Raw genomic sequence first — 24,901 nt, forward strand, 5'->3', positions numbered from 1 at the left:
TCTATCTATCTATCCATCTATCACTTCTCATCTATCTATCTATCTATCTATCCATCTATCACTTCTCATCTATCTATCTATCTATCTATCTATCTATCTATCTATCTATCTATCTATCTATCTATCTATCTATCTATCTATCCATCTATCACTTCTCATCTATCTATCTATCTATCTATCTATCTATCCATCTATCTATCTATCCATCTATCACTTCTCATCTATCTATCTATCTATCTATCTATCTATCTATCTATCTATCTATCTATCTATCTATCTATCTATCTATCTATCTATCCATCTATCACTTCTCATCTATCCATCTATCACTTCTCATCTATCTATCTATCTATCTATATATCTATCTATCTATCTATCTATCTATCTATCTATCTATCTATCTATCTATCTATCCATCTATCACTTCTCATCTATCTATCTATCTATCTATCTATCTATCCATCTATCACTTCTCATCTATCTATCTATCTATCTATCTATCTATCTATCCATCTATCACTTCTCATCTATCTATCTATCTATCTATCTATCCATCTATCACTTCTCATCTATCTATCTATCTATCTATCTATCTATCTATCTATCTATCCATCTATCACTTCTCATCTATCTATCTATCTATCTATCTATCCATCTATCACTTCTCATCTATCTATCTATCTATCTATCTATCTATCTATCTATCCATCTATCTATCTATCTATCTATCCATCTATCACTTCTCATCTATCCATCTATCTATCTATCCATCTATCACTTCTCATCTATCTATCTATCTATCTATCTATCTATCTATCTATCTATCTATCTATCTATCTATCTATCCATCTATCACTTCTCATCTATCCATCTATCTATCTATCCATCTATCACTTCTCATCTATCTATCTATCTATCTATCTATCTATCTATCTATCTATCTATCTATCTATCTATCTATCTATCTATCCATCTATCACTTCTCATCTATCTATCTATCTATCTATCTATCTATCTATCTATCTATCTATCTATCCATCTATCACTTCTCATCTATCTATCTATCTATCTATCTATCTATCTATCTATCTATCTATCTATCTATCTATCTATCTATCTATCTATCCATCTATCACTTCTCATCTATCCATCTATCTATCTATCCATCTATCACTTCTCATCTATCTATCTATCTATCTATCTATCTATCCATCTATCACTTCTCATCTATCCATCTATCTATCTATCCATCTATCACTTCTCATCTATCTATCTATCTATCTATCTATCTATCTATCTATCCATCTATCACTTCTCATCTATCTATCTATCTATCTATCTATCTATCTATCTATCTATCTATCTATCTATCTATCTATCCATCTATCACTTCTCATCTATCTATCTATCTATCTATCTATCTATCTATCTATCTATCTATCTATCTATCTATCTATCTATCCATCTATCTATCTATCACTTCTCATCTATCTATCTATCTATCTATCTATCCATCTATCTATCTATCTATCCATCTATCACTTCTCATCTATCTATCTATCTATCTATCTATCCATCTATCACTTCTCATCTATCTATCTATCTATCTATCTATCTATCTATCTATCTATCTATCTATCTATCTATCTATCTATCTATCTATCTATCACTAGAAATCTATCTATCTATCTATCTATCTATCAATCTATCACTTCACATCTATCTATCTATCCATATATAACTACACATATATCTATCTATCTATCTATCTATCTATCTATCTATCTATCTATCTATCTATCTATCTATCTATCTATCTATCTATCTATCTATCTATCTATCTATCACTTCTCATCTATCTATCTATCTATCTATCTATCTATCTATCTATCTATCTATCTATCTATCTATCTATCTATCTATCCATCTATCTATCTATCCATCTATCACTTCTCATCTATCTATCTATCTATCTATCTATCTATCTATCTATCTATCTATCTATCTATCTATCTATCTATATCCATCTATCCATCTATCACTTCTCATCTATCCATCTATCTATCTATCCATCTATCACTTCTCATCTATCTATCTATCTATCTATCTATCTATCTATCTATCTATCTATCTATCTATCTATCTATCTATCTATCCATCTATCACTTCTCATCTATCTATCTATCTATCTATCTATCTATCTATCTATCTATCTATCCATCTATCACTTCTCATCTATCTATCTATCTATCTATCTATCCATCTATCACTTCTCATCTATCTATCTATCTATCTATCTATCTATCTATCTATCTATCTATCCATCTATCACTTCTCATCTATCTATCTATCTATCTATCTATCTATCTATCTATCTATCTATCTATCTATCTATCTATCTATCTATCTATCTATCTATCTATCACTTCTCATCTATCTATCTATCTATCTATCTATCTATCACTTCTCATCTATCTATCTATCTATCCATCTATCACTTCTCATCTATCTTTCTATCTATCCATCTATCGATCTATCTATCTATCCATCTATCACTTCTCTATCTATCTTTCTATCTATCTATCACTTCTCATCTATCTATCTATCTATCTATCGATCTATCTATCTATCTATCACTTCTCATCTATCTATCACTTCTCATCTATCTATCTATCTATCTATCTATCACTTCTCATCTATCTTTCTATCTATCCATCTGTCACTTCTCATCTATCTTTCTATCTATCCATCTATCACTTCTCATCTATCTATCTATCTATCTATCTATCTATCTATCTATCTATCTATCTATCTATCTATCTATCTATCTATCTATCTATCTATCTATCTATCTATCCATCTATCACTTCTCATCTATCTATCTATCTATCTATCTATCCATCTATCACTTCTCATCTATCTATCTATCTATCTATCTATCTATCTATCTATCTATCTATCTATCTATCTATCTATCTATCTATCCATCTATCACTTCTCATCTATCTATCTATCTATCTATCTATCTATCTATCTATCTATCTATCTATCTATCCATCTATCACTTCTCATCTATCTATCTATCTATCTATCTATCTATCCATCTATCACTTCTCATCTATCTATCTATCTATCTATCTATCTATCCATCTATCACTTCTCATCTATCTATCTATCTATCTATCCATCTATCACTTCTCATCTATCTATCTATCTATCTATCTATCTATCTATCTATCTATCTATCTATCTATCTATCTATCACTTCTCATCTATCTATCTATCTATCCATCTATCACTTCTCATCTATCTTTCTATCTATCCATCTATCGATCTATCTATCTATCCATCTATCACTTCTCTATCTATCTTTCTATCTATCTATCACTTCTCATCTATCTATCTATCTATCTATCGATCTATCTATCTATCTATCACTTCTCATCTATCTATCACTTCTCATCTATCTATCTATCTATCTATCACTTCTCATCTATCTTTCTATCTATCCATCTATCACTTCTCATCTATCTTTCTATCTATCCATCTATCACTTCTCATCTATCTATCTATCTATCTATCTATCTATCTATCTATCTATCTATCTATCTATCTATCTATCTATCTATCTATCTATCTATCCATCTATCACTTCTCTATCTATCTATCTATCTATCTATCTATCTATCTATCTATCTATCTATCTATCTATCTATCTATCTATCTATCCATCTATCACTTCTCATCTATCTATCTATCTATCTATCTATCTATCTATCTATCTATCTATCTATCTATCTATCTATCTATCCATCTATCACTTCTCATCTATCTTTCTATCTATCCATCTATCACTTCTCATCTATCTATCTATCTATCTATCTATCTATCTATCTATCTATCTATCTATCTATCTATCTATCTATCCATCCATCTATCACTTCTCATCTATCTTTCTATCTATCCATCTATCACTTCTCATCTATCTATCTATCTATCTATCTATCTATCTATCTATCTATCTATCTATCTATCCATCCATCTATCACTTCTCATCTATCTTTCTATCTATCCATCTATCACTTCTCATCTATCTATCTATCTATCTATCTATCTATCTATCTATCTATCTATCTATCTATCTATCTATCTATCTATCTATCTATCTATCCATCCATCTATCACTTCTCATCTATCTTTCTATCTATCCATCTATCACTTCTCATCTATCTATCTATCTATCTATCTATCTATCTATCGATCTATCTATCTATCTATCTATCTATCTATCACTTCTCATCTATCTATCACTTCTCATCTATCTATCTATCTATCTATCTATCACTTCTCATCTATCTTTCTATCTATCCATCTATCACTTCTCATCTATCTTTCTATCTATCCATCTATCACTTCTCATCTATCTATCTATCTATCTATCTATCTATCTATCTATCTATCTATCTATCCATCTATCACTTCTCTATCTATCTATCTATCTATCTATCCATCTATCACTTCTCATCTATCTATCTATCTATCTATCTATCTATCTATCTATCTTTCTATCTATCCATCTATCACTTCTCATCTATCTTTCTATCTATCCATCTATCACTTCTCATCTATCTATCTATCGATCTATCGATCTATCGATCTATCTATCTATCTATCTATCACTTCTCATCTATCTATCTATCTATCACTTCTCATCTATCTTTCTATCTATCCATCTATCACTTCTCATCTATCTTTCTATCTATCCATCTATCACTTCTCATCTATCTATCTATCTATCTATCTATCTATCTATCTATCTATCTATCTATCTATCTATCTATCTATCTATCTATCTATCCATCTATCACTTCTCTATCTATCTATCTATCTATCTATCCATCTATCACTTCTCATCTATCTATCTATCTATCTATCTATCTATCTATCCATCTATCACTTCTCATCTATCTTTCTATCTATCCATCTATCACTTCTCATCTATCTATCTATCTATCTATCTATCTATCTATCTATCTATCACTTCTCATCTATCTATCTATCTATCTATCTATCTATCACTTCTCATCTATCTATCTATCTATCTATCTATCTATCTATCTATCTATCTATCCATCTATCACTTCTCATCTATCTTTCTATCTATCCATCTATCACTTCTCATCTATCTATCTATCTATCTATCTATCTATCTATCTATCTATCTATCTATCTATCTATCCATCTATCACTTCTCATCTATCTATCTATCTATCTATCTATCTATCTATCTATCTATCTATCTATCTATCTATCTATCTATCTATCTATCTATCTATCTATCTATCTATCCATCTATCACTTCTCATCTATCTTTCTATCTATCCATCTATCACTTCTCATCTATCTATCTATCTATCTATCTATCTATCTATCTATCTATCTATCTATCTATCTATCTATCACTTCTCATCTATCTATCTATCTATCTATCTATCTATCTATCTATCTATCTATCTATCTATCTATCTATCTATCTATCTATCTATCTATCTATCTATCTATCTATCTATCTAATCTAAAAAATCCCTCTTATTTTACTTTTTCTTAATATAGCCTTCTTTCTATTGTTCTTTCATTATATCCAGTGCCAGTTCTACATTTCTGGGGGCCTTAAGTCAAACTGCCAGTAAGAACAAGTAATATTAAAAACGAATTTTTCTTGACAGCTAAATTAATGCTTCATGATAGTATCGCTCTGACACCATCTAGCTGTCAGAAAAACCAACACACAACTGAAATGATTTTCTAAAGGTGTGATTTACTAAACTAAAGCATGATAAATATAGTTTACCCAAGAAAGTTTAAGTAAACATATGAAAATACATTAATAATTCTCTAAACTTTAGACTAATGGGCATTGTTTCTAAAGCTTTTCTAATGCTGTTTACGTTGTATAGACAGTGCAGCGCTTCCGTGTTCTACGTCAGAACAGCGACTCATGCTTTTCCCCAACTCCTTCTAGGAAATAACGTCTGGAACGCCACTCAAAGTCGGACATTCGGTGTATGAACTCGGGGTACATCAATCAACCCCGACCTCAGCGAGGCAGATAATTTGACATCACTTCCAAGATTTCGGCGTGTCCTGCTTCCAGTGAATATTAATGTAAAAACAAACTTTAACAGACATTAACTGCATGTAATGTTACCTTCATTTTTGCTTTTCGTCAGCTTTTTTTAAAAAAAGCGATTGTTATTTTTATTCTATTTTGCCATAATTGGAAAAAAAAACACACACACACAATATGCTCTCATTGTGCGACATCATGTGGTCATGTGAACGTGACATATGAGTGACTGGAATTCACTGAAGTCTGAAGTGGGACATTTAATTTGGGATATTCCCACGTCCAACCTCTTCTGGAACGCAGCATCAGTATTGGCCGGCTACTCACACAGATGCATCGTGCTGCTCATGTGAACAGTGTCGGCCAATACTGAGTCAGCGTATAAGAGGAGAAATTGTTGAATAAAGTGGTTATTTTTGTTGTTTTTGCGCACAAAAAGTATTCTTGTCGCTTCATAAAATTAAGGTTGAACCTCTGCAGTCACATGGACTATTTTAATATTGTCTTTACTACCTTTCTGGGCCTTGAAAGTGGTAATTAAATTGCTGTCTATTGAGGAGTCAGAGAGCTCTCGGATTTCATCAAAAATATCTTAATTTGTGTTTCGAAGAAGAAAGAAGGTCTTACGGGTTTGGAACGACATGAGGGTGAATAATTAATGACAGAAGTTTCATTTTTGGGTGAACTAACTCTTTAAGACTAAATAAGAATTGAAAATGTTAGAAATATACATACCTAGTACTTTTGTTCTTGGCACATTATTTTTTCATATTCTGGACAGATAGCTTCTTTTGGAAGCCATTTGGAATCAAAACAGTTATTAAATAAATACAAATCATTAAGAAATTTCCACATGATTCTACTAAAGTTGAATCTGCATTTATATTTGCATTTTATAAAAAATGTTTACATTATATAGTGATATGCTACTTAACCTTTGAGAGCAAGGGGGCCCCCTGGTGGTTCAGGGGCCTTACACAGCTTGCGTAGTTTGCTTATAGGGAGGACCAGCACTGGTTATATCCTTCTTTCTATCCTCCTTTCATTATATCCTCCTTTCTATTGATCATTCTGTCTGTCTGAGAGATTTTTTTGTGTTTGAGTTCAGTTCAAGATGCGAGTTTGAGTAGATTTGGGATGCCTTGTGGTTATATAAAGAGAACTGCTCCCATGAGAAATGAATCTCGTCTGCATATTCAGATGTATCATCAGGAGAATCATATGATTCTGATTAGCGTTTATTTATGCTGTGGGTTTAGTGCATCCATACCTCATTAACATATCTTACATTCTTTGGAATAATGAGTAAACTCATTATTCGAACTGTGCCACTGCATGTTGACTTGCAAATACTGAGATAAACTGCGTCTCTGGATTCTTCTGTGCTTGTCCTGCCCCCTCTCTCTCTCTGTCTGTCTCTCGATGTTCCCCCTTCTGTTGTCACTTGAGCTGCCATGTTTATTCCTCTGGGAATTTTACAGTGAGAGATTTGAGGTAATGCAAGACAGGACTTGTCCATGTCTACCACCGCCTATGAAAATGTGCTAGATTTGCCAATGTTTTTTAAGCATTTTTGTTTTTGAAAAATATAGCGAATACATTTTTACCAGATATACAGAGTGACATTTATTATGAAGCAGGGGTTCATGAGAGTCCCTGTGGGTCTGTAAACTTGTGCTTTTCTGGGTTGATAGAATTTAAATTGCGTACATTTAGGGAATTAATTTAAATAATGTGTCAAGATTTGCATTATAATAAGTCAGTGACTTTTAAGCAGTGTAGTGAATTGAAAATAACAGATGAGGTAAATATTGAATTTATTGGACTGTATAGTACTTAATTTTTGACCTCATTTCCCCCCATTCCCCCACCCCAAAAACTTTCTCGGAGCAGCTTTTATTGAGAGATAAGCCACGTTCTCTTAATGATCTTGTCTGTCTTTTTCACTGTTTCTCTCTTTTCTGTCTTTCTGTCTCCAAGGTTACAGCCCCTGGTGTGTGCGCAGCCCTCTAAGAAGCTGGCCCTCGATCAGGTGAGTGAATTTAAATCACCGTCCATCAAACTAGCACATCCTTGGCAGGTCTCTGGATATATTAAACCAATTTTCCTTAACCGTCAAATGGCCCTCTAGCCCAGAGCTTCACTTAGTTTATCCCCGTTGCATGAAAACTGAATTAAGTTGACCTAGAAACGGGTTCTTCCTTTTCATGTCTAAATTAAGAGAATTATTTTGATCCGCCGAGCTGCTCCTAGATCAGCAGTCTATCTCTGTGCCGATACTCAAAGGCACCAGTTTGAATTGGGGTATCACAAGCCAATGTACTGCCTCAGACTGCAACAGAAAGTGGGCCGCTGACGTCTGGACTCTGAGGAGGCCTTGATGACACATGCTCTTTTCTCTCGGCTCCTACTGATCCCTCGCCGTCGTTCTGGCCCGTAGACCGCTGGAGCTCCTCAGTGGCTCTGTCACTCCCTCTGGCTGTGTCATCCATGATGCTTCATCTTTCTGTATGTCAGGGACCTTGATCTTTTCTCCTCTGTCTTGTTTTTTCTCTGTTATTAAGTCAGTCTGTCTGTCTCATGACAGTCTCTGCTCTTCCCTCTACTTTTAAACTTCTGTGAGTGTGTGTATGTGTGTGAGTGTGAATGCATAATCACCTCCCTCTTTTGAACCCAGAGCAAAAATACAGGTAGTTTTTTTGCTCTGGGTTCAAAAGAGGGAGGTGATTATGGGGTAAATACTCATTACTTGGCAACGGGAAGTGAAGCTTTGTGATTGACAGCATTCCCTTTGTCCCTCAGGAAATGAAATGGTTCATAAATTCACTAACAAGGTTATCTGTTAACTCTGAACTCGTGAAGATAAGTGTGATTCTCATTTAACGGAGCATAATAATAGAATCGCACAATCAAAGGGTGTTTTTGAATATACTGAAGTCAACAAATTCAAATTGACAACCCTTTGCACAATTCATCAATGCTCGTTATTTCAAAGAGGAAACTTTTCAATCATTTCTACCCTACATTTTCCCCCTATTTGAATATCTAGTTTCACTTGGAAACATTTTGGATGACTGATGCAAAAGGAGCTGTGAACAGAGGCGTAGCAATAGGGCAGGCAATTGCCTGGGGCCCCGCATTTTGAGGGGGCCCCCCCGAGGGCTGATCATTGAAACATCAGAAATGTAAATATCAATATAACACGCAGTGACGCAGCGACATCTCTGCATCCCCCTCTCTCGTTACGTTGTTTATGCTTTTGCCGCCGCTTTCAAACCCGTGCAGCGCTTACTTAAATTAAATTGCCTAATTCCATTTATTAAACATGAAGAGGTCCGTCTGGTAGGCAGAAGCGAAAAAGAAAGCAAGAAGATGAGGAAAAGAGGAAACAGGACAGCAGTAGGTTAAGTGATTGAGATAATGATGATTGACTTGGGGATATTAATAACTAACAGATCTTTTACAAAATCATTTCACAATATTTTTTCTTTTCAAAGCAACTTTACAGAAAATGTACGTGTCTTAATTACAATTTAGCGATTATTTGTTATTAGCAGCTTACATCAGTGTTTCGTGAACAATTCTGCAGCTTTGAACGAATCGTGAGTCATTCATTTAATGATTCATTCATAAATGCAGCTAGTTTCGTACTGAATGAATGAATGACTCGCTCATTAAGACTGTGATTTACCGCCACCTACTGACAGTTTTAATTTAATACTTAAAAGTATTCCATCATTAAGTTTTTTTTCTATTGATTTTATTTTTAAAACATCTGTCAAATAAAGTTATTTGTAAAGTAAAAAAAAAATGCACTGGAAAATCAATTTAGGGGCAAGCCTCTTACACATCAATATAAATAAATATCAACTAGATGACATTATTAAATTAGTACCTAGTTTATCCAGCTCGCATTAATATAAATAAATATCAATACATTTATTTATTTGACATTATTTATGTAGTAAGATTTGTTGATGAATTTTGTAAATTAAAAAAATAAGCACTTTAATTTTGTAAACAAACAATTTGTTCTGTTATGTGTTTTGACTACATTAACAGAAAAATCTTTTAGAAGGGCTTCATTGATTAATTTTGCCTGCGGCCTCCACTTAGTGTCAGTTCGCCTCTGGCTGTGAATACCATTTCATGTTGACTTCTTTTCTCCAGAAAGGGTCTGGTGCTCCATTGCCCATTCCTGCTGCCCCAACCCAGAATGCTACTGTTGTAGAGAGTGGACCGGTGGCGTATGAAGACCCTGCAGATGAAGAAGAGGAGGATGAGGAGGATGAACACTGTGTCAGTGCTGTGCAGTTAATGGGCAGCACTGGTATGTGATGCACTAAAGTCTTACCTTGACCTATTTATATACTATTATAATATTTATTAATATGTTGAATTGGCTTTTATTTTTTATACCTGCAGTTTTCATTCTAATTTTAGTAATTTTGTTATGTGCTTTTGTAATTTTTTTATTAGTTTTATTTAAAATATTTATATTTAGCTTTTATTTTATTTAATGTTACTTCAAAGTAAAGTTTGTTTATTTTAGTTGTCAATTCAAATATTTTCAATCCAATATTTATATTTTAATTTATTTGCAGCTTTATTCCAATTAACAACTTATTATTAATAGTTTTAGTTAACAATAATAATACTGCTTTTTCTAACCGAATATAGTCCCTCAATATTAAAAAAAAGCTAGATTTTCTCAATTAAAATTCATATTAACCCCTTAAGCCCTGAAGGCATTTTTAGAGTTAAATATTTTGCACAATCAAAGCATGTTTCATGAAGTTACAAGCGAAAATGTGACACATATTCAGCATCCATGTATTATTTACATATGGTCTTGCAGGGGGCTTCACATACAAAAACTCAAGTTTATTCAAAGCCCAAAACAATTATGCTTGTTGAATTCAACTCTGTGAGACCTTTCAAATTAAATATGACACATGGTTATCTGAGCTGTATGATGTTTTTGACACATTGCAGTACATAGTACAAAAAAGTATTTCATCAAAAAAAACAAATCTATTTTTTAGCACTACTTAGGAGTTCATCAAATTGGCTACATTCATTGTAAAGTTCAGACTCTAAGCTTTCAAATGACATCTATTTTGTGTTGATCAAGACAGTAGCTTTGAAAACTATGATTATTAATTTTTTAGGTGGCGCCCACAGGCGGTACACTCCAGTTTAGAGGGACTACTTGTTAGTAGTTGTCCTGCATTACAAAGCTGAGTTTCTAAGCTTTAAAATTATACCTATTTTGTGTTATTCTTGTCAGTGGTTGCTTAGCAATTTGATTATGAATTTTTTCGCAGGGGGTGGTGTGAAAAATCTTGGCTCCTTTTGACATTTCACACTCTTTGCATAAATTTTAGTTCAGAAAAGAGCATTAAGTTTTGTGTGTCCTAAAATTTCTACGTTGCTCTCCTTTCCTGTCTACAGATTATGGCTATGAATTAGATGATGATGATGGCTTCTGAATCCAGGGTGTCTGTGGGAGCACCAGTGGAGAGGACACACTAACACTTAGCCTGCTGCTTAATTTTGACCCCAAAACACACATACAACAACGTCCATCTCACGACTCCTGGTGTTCATGCTTATGTTTGCAAGATGAGAAGATCGTGGACATTACACACAACAGAGGAGAAGACCTACAACTAAACAAGAACGAAGACCCCATATTCTTGTGTTTGTGCTTTTCAGTAGATGCATGTTCTGAGTTCATGTGCACTAAGTAACTTAAATACCATTTAAACTCACACAAACAGGAGCATGAGAGTAAATGGATGTGTGTGTGTGGTGATTTGGAGAGATGATTCCCTCTCTGGAGTGTGTGAGCCTGCTAGCTAACTGCATTACTGTGTGTTTTAGGCTAATGATGACATATGATCTTTCACATCTAAAGCGATTAGCCCACATGAGGCTCTGGCTTCTATGTGGACAAATGTGCGCATGTACACGTGCCTTTTACTATTGCAGTATACAGGCCTGGAATAGTATTACTTTTAGAGCCAAAGTGTTATTCTTTAAACCAGATATAGCTTTATGTGTTTAGTTTTCAGAGTGGAGTATGGGTGTGAAATCTGATTAGTAGCAGTGTTAAATTTTGCTCAGCTACTTGGCTGCTTTCTTAGTGCCTTTTTAATTTTTATTATTAAATTACCCACTGGTCTGATGGATTTTCCATTTTGGGATAGTTAATTTTTTTTTACTTAATGTTTAAAAGGTACTTTGATGAGAGTGTAATTATTTTTGATTTGATGGTTGCTGCTTTTCTGGTTTATGGAGATGAGTACTTGAAAAATTAATTCCAGATAAATGCTGATAAAATGTCATTGGTTTGATCTTATTATTACTGTTATGTATTTAAAAAATGCAATATTTGTTTTTTGACCGATAAAGGAGATGTTTACAGTGTTGGATTGTTTCAAAAAGGATTGATAGTTTAGTATTGATTTGTTAATGAGGAAGAAAATATGATAATATGTTTTAATGGTATTACTCATATCTGAATACTCAGTATTGGAAAGTGCTCTTGGAGAATGTTTTACTTTATTTATACTTTATTTCAAAGATGAGTAAAATATAGGAGTACACTATTTTTTCTGTTAGAAATGTATTTGAGTGATTTATTCTGGCAGTCATGGCACAACACAGCAGATATTACTGATGCAAACCCAAGCCATTCAGATTTTGATAAAGCCTAATAATTACAAGTACAGATGATCCAATTTATTAAAAGAGTAAGCATCTTAAAATGTTAAACAATTGACCCAAACATCTGTATTTGCATCCACAATCCATAAATTTAAATTAACGTCTTTGTGAACTCTTGCTTGTTTAATAAAAACTAGTATGCGAGTCTTCAGGATTTTGAAAAGATCAGATCTTGCTCTGTAGTCCATTAGAGCCTGTGTCTTTTGGAATTGATTGGTTTGGTCTTGCGGCAGTAATGTTGACTATATAACAGACTCGAAACAGTGTTCAGTAAACCTTAAATAGTATTTATGAGCAAAGAAATAAAGAGTAATCATGATACACTATATCTTCTGTCTTTATTTCTCAGTGTGATCACTGTGTATTTTTATTCTTTTCGTCTGCTTGCTGTCAGAGTCCTTCGACACTATGACCTAAGACAGGCTATCTCCAGTGCCAGTGGGTAAAACGTTCTGGGAAATAAGGCAATGAAAGAGCTGAGCATCTGTTTTTAGGTTCATGTGCTCAAGGCTGTTGTGTTTTGGTTGGCATAGAAACATGAGTAGTAGTAACTAACTGTAAGATCCCAATGGATGAGACCCTAGAAGTGGCCTCACTCAAGGGCTGCTGGGAGTTGAAGTTCTCAGGGTCATCTTTGTTTACTGGGTGTGACGGCGGGGTCTTTGGTGTTGCCTTAAAGGCTAGTAAAATCTCTGAGAGGAAAGAAGCTCTGCTGCAACAACAACAGAAAATTGTTTTGTTATACACTCTTTCCTTTATTTCACATGTCAGATATAGAGACTATACAGTTTCATGATGTATTTAAATATTTAACCTGTGATATACCTAATGCTATATGATGGTTCTGCACCTTTTATGGGGGAAAATCTGTCTGAAGCTTTAATCAATATCCACACAGACCGTGAGTGAAGTGAACACGGTCAACTCACCTCTTCACACTTCTGTCTTTCTCATTATCTCTTTTTTACCACTTGCTCTGACCTTTTGATATCACACATGAGAAAACAGTGCTGATCAGAGATGGGGTCAGATGGGAGAGATTGTGGGTTAATCTGCTGAAGCATGTGGGAGAGAGGATTTCCCAAGTTCGTGAGAAAGGTGAGAAAATGAGCTGAGAGAGAGAAAATATTGATTTATTTTGCTAATGAGAGGATTTTTTTGCCAGGCTAGTGAATACCCATGTTCAATATCGACAACACTCGAGTTCTCCAAAACACTAAATTATAGAACTCGTTCTGAATAGGTCTGTTTTTGCTTTAGGAGTGTAGACGGAGTTTGGGATTAGTGTTCTTCTTATAGGCCACAGGTTGTTTTAGGTAGAAGAGGGCAGTGTTGTTCAGAATACTTTTCATTAAATATGATTTAAAAAAAAAAAAGATATACTATAATGTATAAATATTATGAATATAAAGTATTATAAATGTCACAAATGTTATAAATACAATAATACTTTAATTTATTAAATTTATGTGATATTTTAAATGTATCTGTAATATATAATGTTTCAGCCTTTATCTAACTCCTTTTTTTTTTTCAGAAAACAAAAGTGAAACTGATCTTTCTCTCCAACTCTGCTCTGCAAGTGAAGGTGTGTCCATCTAAGAGTTTATTTAATAGTTCTGTAGCAAACGTACTCGGTTACTAACGTAACCTCGGTTCCCTGAGATACGGAACGAGTACTGCGTATGGGGAAAGGTCTCCCTTTTTCCCCGCTGCTGAAGCCTTTTTCAATAACGCAGTGTAACTGCACCGTCATTGGTTCACTCATAGACAAGTTGTTGAACCAATGGCGGCGCGGCATAGCTGCGCGGCCTATGGCGACAAAGCGCGCGAATATTCCCGCCGAAATGGGCGGGGTATAGGGCTATATAAGCAGGCGTTTCGCCATAGGATTTCAGTGTCAATCGACTGAAGCGACGACCCTGAGCCGCAGCCTCGTGGCACGGCAAGTGACGCAGTACTGCTCCGTATCTCAGGGAACCGAGGTTACGTTAGTAACCGAGTACGTTCCCTTCGATACTTCACTCGTACTGCGTATGGGGAACGAATTCAACCACGCCGTGCCACGGCTGGGAACGATATAGCTTGCATTTGGCCACCCAGAGGGGGGCAAAAAGGACAAGCGGAGGCAAAGCCTAACCGAACCCATGGTTACACTGAAGGAAGATACTTCCTATGGTGGCGTGAAGCGGGACCTGTTGGAAGCCGCTAATCACACCGACAGGACCCGAGCTTGTAAGGTCGGGACATCGAGGTGATAGAACCTGACAAAGGTGGACGGCGAAGACCAGCCGGCCGCCTCACAGATGTCTTGGATGGAAACTCCGTTGGACCAAGCCCACGAGGAAGCCATTCCTCTAGTGGAGTGGGCCCTGACTCCTATGGGGCAATTAGTGCCCAGTGAGGAGTAGCACAGGTTAATAGCATCCACTATCCAACGGGAAATGCGTTGTTTCGAGACCGGAGACCCTTTGGTGCGGCCGCCAAAACAAACAAAGAGCTGATCTGACTGTCTGAAAGACTGTGATCGGTCTATGTAGGTCCTCAATGCCCTGACTGGGCAGAGTAGCTGCAGCTCTGGTTCGTCCGCCGAGGGAGGAAGAGCAGAGAGCGAGATGACCTGAGCTCTAAACGGAGTTGAGAGCACTTTAGGGACGTAGCCATGCCTAGGTTTCAGAACGACCTTAGAGTCACCAGGCCCGAATTCGAGGCACGCAGGGTTCACGGAGAGGGCCTGCAAATCGCCAACACGCTTTACCGATGCTAGTGCTAGTAGCAGAGCGGTTTTTAGCGTTAGGGGCCTGAGGTCGGCTGAACCCATTGGTTCAAATGGGGCTCCTTTCAAGGCCCTGAGGACCAACGAGAGGTCCCAGGAGGGAATAGTGAGAGGGCGAGGAGGATTCAAACGCCTAGCACCTCTCAAAAAACGGATCACGAGCCCGTTTCGTCCCACCGATTGGCCAGCAATAGGAGCGTGGAACGCTGCAATGGCTGCTACGTAAACCTTAAGCGTGGAAGGGGAGCGCCCCATTTCCAAGCGTTCTTGGAGGAAAGACAGTATGGAAGATACGTCACTCTCCACAGGGTCTATGTTGCGTGTTGAACACCAATCAACAAAGACTGACCACTTCTGGTCGTAGAGGCGCCTCGTAGATGGGGCTCTAGCCTGAGAAATGGTATTTAGGACGTCCTCGGGGAGGCTAGTCGGCTCCCATCGAGGGACCAGAGGTGCAGAGCCCAGAGCTGCGGCTGTGGGTGCCAGATTGTTCTGTTTGCCTGAGAGAGGAGGTCCCGTCTCAGGGGAATCGGCCACGGGGCTCTTAGAGAGAGCCTGAATAGCTCTGAGGACCAAACCTGGTTCCTCCAGAGCGGGGCCACCAGAAGGACTCTGTGCTGGTCTTCTCTGATACGCCTGATGACCTGGGGGATCAGTGCGATCGGAGGGAAAGCATAAAGGAGCGTGCTGGGCCATGTGTGGGCCAGAGCATCTACTTCCTTCGAGAAAAATGTTGGGCAATGAGAGTTGTCTTCTGAGGCGAAGAGGTCTACCTCTGCCTTCCCGAAGAACTCCCAGATCGTGAGGACCACTTGTGGGTAGAGCATCCACTCGTCGGGAGGGGATGTTGCTCCGTGACAACATGTCCGCACCCAGATTGTTCCTGCCAGGAACATGAGTCGCTCTGAGCGACTGAAGCCTCGGAAGAGCCCATTCCAGCAGACGTTTCGCCAGAGCGCATAAGCGGCTGGACGAAAGACCGCCTTGGTGGTTCAGGTATGACACCACCGTCATACTGTCTGACCGAACTAGAACATGACGTCCCGTCAAGTAAGCCTGAAAGAACTGAAGGGCTTTCATCACTGCTAGCATCTCTAGACAGTTGATGTGTAAATGGCTTTCCTCGTGGCTCCACGAGCCGAAGGCCGGTCTGCCCTCGCACACAGCGCCCCAGCCCAAGTTGGAGGCGTCTGTTGAGAGCACCGTCCTCCGTGAGACCGCCTGTAAAGGGACTCCGCGTTGGAACCATACTGGATCCATCCAAGGTTTCAGGGCTAGAAGACAGGCCCGATTGACCTTGAGACATAGGCGGCCGTGCCGCCATGCGCTGGGAGGAACCCGGAACTTCAACCAGTACTGAAGAGGCCGCATCCGAAGAAGGCCTAGCTGCAGCACCGGGGAGGCGGAAGCCATCAGCCCTAGCAGCCTCTGGAAAAACTTCAGAGGGAGATAGGCTTTGTTCGTGACAGATGCCGTGAGCTGCTGAATTGCCAGGGCGCGCTCTGGCGAGACTACTGCCGTCATACGGACCGAGTCGAAAACTGCTCCCAGAAACGAGATTCGTTGAGTGGGGCATAGCGAGCTCTTGGCTAAGTTGACCCTGAGACCCAGGCATTGTAGATGGCTGAGGAGCACGGATCTGTGGCGTTCCAGCTCGTCTCGCGAACGGGCTAAGATGAGCCAGTCGTCGAGATAATTCAGAACCCGGATTCCCATCTGTCTCAGAGGGGAAAGCGCCGCGTCCATGCACTTGGTGAAAGTGCGGGGAGCCAGAGACAGCCCGAAGGGCAGGACCGTATATTGGTATGCCACCCCTTCGTATGCGAATCTCAAGAATCGTCTGTGACGGGGGGGCTATCTGGATGTGAAAATACGCATCCTTCAGGTCCAGCGAGCAGAACCAGTCCTCGGGGCAAATGTGCGCGAGGATCTGCTTCAGCGTCAGCATTTTGAACTTCCGTCTCGTGAGGGAGTGATTCAAAAGCCTGAGGTCTAGGATGGGTCTGAGACCGCCATCCTTTTTGGGAACCAGAAAGTAGCGGCTGTAAAAGCCTGTCTCGCTCTCTGACGGAGGAACCATTTCCACAGCTCCTTTTTCCAGCAACGACATGACTTCGGCCCGGAGGACATGAGCGTCGTCCGGATTGACCGATGTTTGAAGCACCCCGGCGAAGCGGGGGGGCCGTCGTGCAAACTGGAGCGAGTAGCCCTGGTTTACGATCCCCATGACCCATTCTGACACATCGGGGATGGCCTGCCAGGCCTCGGCCCGAGTGGCTAGGGGTTGAATAATGTTGGGTGACAGACCGCCGTTGAGAGGGTCGTACACCGCGAGGGGTGGAAGAGGAAATTTGCTCTTTTTGTGATGAGGTAAAAATTTGTCCGTCGTGAAAACGGCGTTTGGAGTGGGCGCAACAGGTGTGGGCCCAGCTGTCACTTGGAGTATGTTTCCCACGCCCGGAAATAAACGAGGCGGAGGGGAAATTACCCGTGGGAGCTTTTGGGGTGGTCCGGTCGTAACGGGACGGTCCCCCATCCTCTTCCTGTCCGACGAATCAGGACGACTTCGGAGGCACCGGGTCCAGCACAATCCTGGGCCGGGGTCCCTGGCGCCTCGGGAAGGGAGGGCGCTTCGCAGGGCGCGAGCGCTGGCGATGCTCCTGGGGGCGGCGCTGCCTGTGTTGCAGGTGGGGCTGGTTTGTTCTGCTGAGCCGGCGCAGTCCTGGGGCGGCTAGACGCAGAAGCGGAGCTGGAGCGCTTAGGCAAGAAATGCCTCATAGCCTGAGACGATTTCTGCGCGGCAGTAAAGCGCTCAGTGAAGCCATCCACTGCAGGCCCGAAGAGACCAGAAGGCGAGACCGGGGCGTCTAAGAAGGCCGTCTTGTCTAGGTCTTTGATCTCCGTTAGGTTGAGCCACAGGTGGCGCTCCAACACGACCAGGCTGGCCATGGAACGACCGATGGCCTGGGCCGTAGCCTTCGTAGCTCGCAGGGCAAGATCCGTGGCGCTGCGGAGATCTTTGAAGGCTGGCGCGTCGATTCCAGACTCATCCAGAGAGCGGAGGAGTTTGGCCTGGAATGCTTGAAATATGGCCATGGTGTGGAGCGCAGAGGCAGCTTGGCCCGCCGAGGTGTAAGCCCGTCCAGCCAGAGTAGAGGTGGTCCGACAGGGCTTGGAAGGAAGGGCCCTCTTCGTCTTCCAACCCACAGCCGCGGGAGGACAGAGGGTGAGCAGCCACCGCTTCATCTAGGGGTGGCAAGCGCTCGTATCCCTTCTCCCTCGGCGCCGTCGACGGCGGTGAGGGCGGAGCGGTGCGTAGTGTGGAGGCGGGCAGAGTAAGGAGCGCGCCACGACTTCGTCAGCTCTTCGTGGACCTCAGGAAAGAAGGGCGCTGAACGCTGGCGAGGTGCTTGGCGGCGGCCTGGCAGAAACCATTCGTCCAGGCGGCTGCGAGACGGCTCCTCTGGAGGGGCCCACTCGAGGTCCAGCTCTTCAACGGCTCTAGACAGGATGCGGAAGAGCTCGGCATCCATGCCCTGGCCATGCTCGATGGGTTCCAAGGGAGGCGGTGGAGCGGGGTCTTCCGGCTCGCCAGCCCATCCTTCCGCTTCGGAAGCCGCAAGAGACATGGAGTCGTCTTGTTCGTCGTCTGTTCCCCCGAATGAGACGAGGTCACTCGCTTCTGCGGAGGGACGCTGCTCAGGGCGAGAGAACAGAACTGGAGAGAGTTCCCTGGGAGGAGAGGGCGAGGCACGCGGGGCTGGGCCGGCGTGAGTTCGCTCAACTCCTGGCGCTGAGTCGCTCTACCCCGCTGTCTTTTCCTCGCCGGACCGCGGGAGGAAGGAGACGGGAGGGCGCGAGCGGCGAGATCGCCCTCAGTGAAGAAGGCGACCCGCGAGCGCAGGGAAGCGAGACTCACACTCGCAGTGCGGGCATGAGTCTCCAGCGAGCGCGCCGTCTGCGTGGGGCTTGCCCAGGCAAGCGACACACTCGCTGTGTCCATCGTCGTCGTGCAGGGGGGCCCTGCAAGTACCACATGAGTGGCGGGGCATCGTGAGACGCCGCTGCCGTGGAAAACGGCAATTGGGTGGCTCTTTTAGAGCGGCGAGGGCCGCGGAAGCTCTTAAAGCGGTGAAAACCGCTGGAAATCGCTCTTTTAGAGCGGCGTTTAAGCCGCGGATGAAGCTCTCAGGCGGCGCGCCGGATGGCGGCAGGGGACGCACAGGAAGCGGCCGGAAGCGGGAAGCGGGAGGCGGCGGCTCGGCGACGGCGCTAGAAGCTGCAGTCCGCGAGGGCGCCGGCGCTTTCTTCCACCGGCGAGTCCAGGCGAGTCCGCTGCGGGAGCCTCTTCAGACGGCGGCGAGAGCAGAAGGCGGCGAGCTTCTTCGGCTTCAGGCGGAGATCAGCGAAGAGAAGTAGATGTCGTCGCTGAAGGAGAAAACACTGAAATCCTATGGCGAAACGCCTGCTTATATAGCCCTATACCCCGCCCATTTCGGCGGGAATATTCGCGCGCTTTGTCGCCATAGGCCGCGCAGCTATGCCGCGCCGCCATTGGTTCAACAACTTGTCTATGAGTGAACCAATGACGGTGCAGTTACACTGCGTTATTGAAAAAGGCTTCAGCAGCGGGGAAAAAGGGAGACCTTTCCCCATACGCAGTACGAGTGAAGTATCGAAAGGGAAGCCTATATTCGCGGCATCTGTTTTTTTTTTTTTTTACATCTTTATTTATATCTGTGACTTAAGGTTTGTGATGATCAAGCTAAATACCATTAACTACGCTGCTAACATGGCAACAAAACAGGATAAATTAAGAATTTATTATATTTAATTTGTATCGATTACTTTAAATTAAAATAATTCCAATTTACGTTTATTAATCTTGTATGCCTTTCTCATTAAAATATCGGTATTACTCAATTAAAACTAATTAAAATCAATTAAAATCAGATGAACCTGCATTTACCGCAACGCTGGGATTAGCCAGTGTCCTATGGATGATGACGTATTCGATTCTAAGTTTAAAAAAGGAAATGCTTTTGGCTTTTTATTCCGATATTGCTCTGTTCCCGTCGCTTCTCTTCCCAAATGAGTGTTGTGAGTAGATAAACTCCGGTTTACGAGAGAGACACTTTTAATGATAGTAGAACGAAGAGTAGAACCGAAGTTGACTGAAAGTTCGACTGATAAGGTAAAGGTTTATAATAGGGCTGGTAAACATGAGAAGAGGTGCTTTCACCGCCATGTTAGAGAAACAGGAGAAAGATCGATAAGTTGGGTTTGATATGAAATGATAGGAGACTGACGCTAAATTAGTTGTGTCATCATGACATGTTTACCCAAATTAACTATATAATTTTGTTTTACCCAAATTTATTTGAAGCAAAACGCTGAAGTGTGTGTGTGTGTGTGTGTGAAATTTCTTAAATTTAAAGGTGCACTCATTCATTTTGCCTAGTTAAGAAGCTATAACCCATAAGAATTTAATGGTATTTAAAATAAAATGCAATAGTATTATAAATACTTCTACCAGTGCCTGAATTCATATTTAGGAGCGATAGCCAATATATTTAGCTTCTATTATAGTAGCAATAATGAGTACTCCACAAATTTTATTTATATATATATATATATATATATATATATATATATATATATATAATATAATATAATATAATATTAGGTTATGTGAATTAATCTTTTCCAGCAACATCACTTACAGTTTTTCTACTGTTTTCATTGCAGCAAAATGGCAGAATCTCCTGATGATCAAAATCCCTTTAACTGTCCAATCTGCCTTCATCTTCTGAACAACCCAGTAACTACAATTTGTGGGCATAGTTTCTGTATGAACTGTCTTAATGAGTACTGGGATCAGGATGATCAGAAGGGAGTTTACAGCTGCCCCCAGTGCAGGCAGACGTTCAGCCCAAGACCAGCTCTCAGCAGAAGCACTGTGCTGGCTGAAGTTGTAGAGAGAATGAAGAAAGCAGCACCAGAAGCAGAAACAGTCTCTCCTGTCTTCAGTTTTGCTGTGTCTGGGGATGTGGAGTGTGATATCTGCACAGAGACCAAACTAAAAGCCATCAAGTCTTGTCTGGTGTGTTCGGCTTCTTACTGTGAATCTCACATCCAAACACATTATACATCTCCTGCATTAAAGCGGCACAAACTGGTCAATGCCTCACCACATCTACTGGATCAGATCTGCTCTCAACATGATAAATTACTGGAGCTGTACTGTTGCCAAGATCAGCAGCTGATATGTATGCAGTGTGCTTTGATCAACCACCAGAACCATAAAATGACTTCATCTGCAGCAGAGAGACAAAACATACAGGTAGAGCTACTGAATTGTCAGCATAGCATTTTTGTATAATTAAAAATACTGTAAAATTTGAATATACCTTTCATTCAAAGTTAAAACAACTGAGGGTCTGTCTGGTTTCATAGCCAATGTATCACACAATCAGTTGTCATTCATTTCTAACTGATGTGCTGGACATATGTTACAAATAATGTTATTAACAATAGTAGATAGTAACTAGTGAGTTTAAAATCCTTTTAGTTTTTGGTGCATTGAAGAGCCAAGAAAATTGTAAGAACAATGTAAGAATATAGTACTGTAAGTATTTAAGTAATGAGCACTGAAATTATTTATTTTTATTTTATATAAATGTTTTGAACAGACACTTCATTCTGATGTGTATTGTTTTGTTTTTTCAATTGGTTTAAAATATAAGATCAATTTTATGCCCAAAATATGTTTGGATAAAATCTTTTGTGCACCATCAAGCAATATTTACTGTACTTTTCACTGAGAACAATTTTCATTACGAACATAAATGTTGTTTCAGAAGCTTAATACCAAACTATTATAAATTCAGTCACAGGGACGGTTGAAAAAAAATTTGGATACCCTACAAAGGGAAATGCATCAGCGAGAAACAAAGGTACAGGAATTAAGACAGGCCATGGACTCTCATAAGGTAAGTGTATTGTAGAACATTATTAATTTTACCACTGTGTACAACATTAGCATTTCAGATGGGTGCATTTGCAGCTTTTTTGGAGGTTTGACTGCTATATGGTGATAATTATTATAATAATAGTATAGTAAAATAATATACTAAATCTAAAGTGTATTATTATATTATGATAGCAAATTTGAAGAGAGTTGTTCCTGCAGTGTTGTTGGGGGAAAAAAGATTTATCAAATAGTCTATTATATCACCGAGATGTTTTGTTTTGCTGTCAACTTGTTTTATTTAGGTGTGATTTTAGAGCCTAGAGGTTACAGTCAGAGCTGAATCAATGGGGTGTTTCTAACAGCCTAAAGTTTTTCCTCTGTCATCTAACAGCTCTCTGCACAGGCAGCAGTGGAGCACAGTGACAAGGTATTTACTGAGCTGATCAGCTCCATGGAGGAAAGGCGAGCTAAGATAACAGAGATGATCAGAGCTCAGGAGAAAGCCGAAGTAAGCAGGGTTGAGGAACTCATACTAACACTGGAGCAGGAGATCAGTGATCTGAGGAGGAGACGTGATGAACTTGGACAGCTTTCACAGGTGGAGGATGACATCTGTTTCATTCAGGTAACAACTGTCTGATACCTACTAACTTATTTCTGGCATCAAAAGTCTGCATCAAAAGTCCTAGCTTGAAATGTTTTATGATTTATTGCTGCTTTTCCCATCTGCAGAATTTCTCCTCTCTTTCTCGCTACCAATGTTCAAATTTGACCAACATCTCCATCAGAAAACATCTGACATTTGAGGAAATAGAAACCGTCATCTGTGAGCTGAAAGGTCAACTGGATGATCTCTGTGAACAAGACATTGTTTGGATATCAGAGAAAGGTGAGAGAGCATTTTTTTATTATTATTATTATTATTATTATTATTATTATTATTATTATTTAATCAAACTATTATCTTTAACCTGTTTGTTACTAAGAAAATTAATTTAATTCCAAGCGGTTTCTTTGAGTTTTATTTGACTGTTGTCAAAATTAGGCAGAATTTGAGCTAGAATTGCCAGAATTGTAAATCATTGGTTATATTTACCAAAACAAATTTCAGAGCATATGCAGTAAGATTGTCATAATGGTAAAATTATTTGTGTATTTTAATAGTTCCCAGTGTCCATATAATGGTGAACACTGAGAAGAAAACGGAGTGTAAGTTGACATATTTTTTTTTAACACCTTTTTATTTTAAAACAAAAACACTCCATACACTCAAATATTTTTATTTGTTTAGATTTGCCATCTCAACCCAAGACCAGAGAAGAGTTCCTTATATGTGAGTTGCTCTATAGCTGTGTAAATGTCAGGAGTGAGGAAAAAAATCCATTCTGAAGAACATAAGTTTAATTCAATTTTCTTTTTATCTGTAGATTCCTCTGAACTGAATCTGAATCGATCATCAGCCTGTCAGCTCTCTGTAAAGAACAATAAGTCTGTGTCAAGAAGTGATGTGAGTTATGGATATTCATACTATGACACTCCACGTAAATACCAGGTGTTGTGTAAAGAGAGTCTGTCTGGGCGCTGTTATTTTGAAGTTCAGTTTGGAGGAACAGGTTGTTCTATTGCGTTTTCATATGACCAGATTAGTGGGGGACAAGGTGTTAACTTTGGCTCTAACAACAGATCCTGGAAATGTGATTTTCCAGCAGCTAATCTTTGTGTAAGGCACAATAACCAACAAACTAACATTCACCTGGTCTCTAAAATTGGGGTGTTTCTTGACCAAGTTGCAGGAACCGTATCATTTTACAATGTCTCTGATAAAATGACCCTCCTACACAGAATCCAGACCACATTTTATCAACCCCTCTACCCTGGGTTTTCATTTCGGGACTGGGGAGATAACTCATCAGTGACTATTTGTGATCTTCCATAGCAAAATATGTAAATATAATCTGTTCTAACAGTGATAGTTTGTCAAGGCAAGGCAAGAGAAATCTCTATACAAAAAAAAAAAAAAACAGGAAAAAAAAGGGGGGGGGGGATATGGGCTGCTCAAATTAGTGATTTTTTTCTTTTTCATATATATATATATATATATATATATATATATATATATATATATATATATATATATATATATATATATATATATATATATATATATATATATGAAACTTGTTTGAAAACTGTCATACTATGGGATGGTCTGTGTCTATTCCTTCTCTTTTGTGAGATCCAGTAAGTTGGTAATTTTACTTTCTGCTACTCTAGATTTCAGTTTAACATTTAA

The 24,901-nt window shown here is 39.5% G+C and overlaps 2 protein-coding genes across 3 annotated transcripts in view; both read left to right on the plus strand.

Annotated features, from left to right (window-relative positions):
• Positions 1–13,174, plus strand: part of brf1a (BRF1 RNA polymerase III transcription initiation factor subunit a) — a 65,636-nt gene extending 52,462 nt beyond the window's left edge. For both annotated transcript variants that reach the window (XM_067386546.1, XM_067386545.1), the window contains exons 17-19: positions 8,108–8,159; positions 10,298–10,457; positions 11,582–13,174. In XM_067386546.1, coding sequence (XP_067242647.1) covers positions 8,108–8,159; positions 10,298–10,457; positions 11,582–11,619 — 250 coding nt within the window. In that variant the 3' untranslated portion in view covers positions 11,620–13,174. The remainder of the gene's footprint in view (positions 1–8,107; positions 8,160–10,297; positions 10,458–11,581) is intronic.
• A 7,534-nt stretch (positions 13,175–20,708) lies between these two features.
• Positions 20,709–24,544, plus strand: LOC137020674 (E3 ubiquitin/ISG15 ligase TRIM25-like). Its single transcript, XM_067386551.1, has 8 exons — positions 20,709–20,829; positions 21,384–21,978; positions 22,532–22,627; positions 23,000–23,233; positions 23,341–23,497; positions 23,773–23,817; positions 23,900–23,941; positions 24,036–24,544. The coding sequence occupies exons 2-8, from the start codon at positions 21,388–21,390 to the stop codon at positions 24,542–24,544; spliced, it is 1,674 nt and encodes a 557-aa protein (XP_067242652.1). The 5' UTR covers positions 20,709–20,829; positions 21,384–21,387.
• Positions 24,545–24,901: the final 357 nt, after the last annotated feature.

Source organism: Chanodichthys erythropterus, chromosome 5 (assembly GCF_024489055.1).
Source record: "Chanodichthys erythropterus isolate Z2021 chromosome 5, ASM2448905v1, whole genome shotgun sequence".
Lineage (NCBI taxonomy): Eukaryota > Metazoa > Chordata > Actinopteri > Cypriniformes > Xenocyprididae > Chanodichthys > Chanodichthys erythropterus.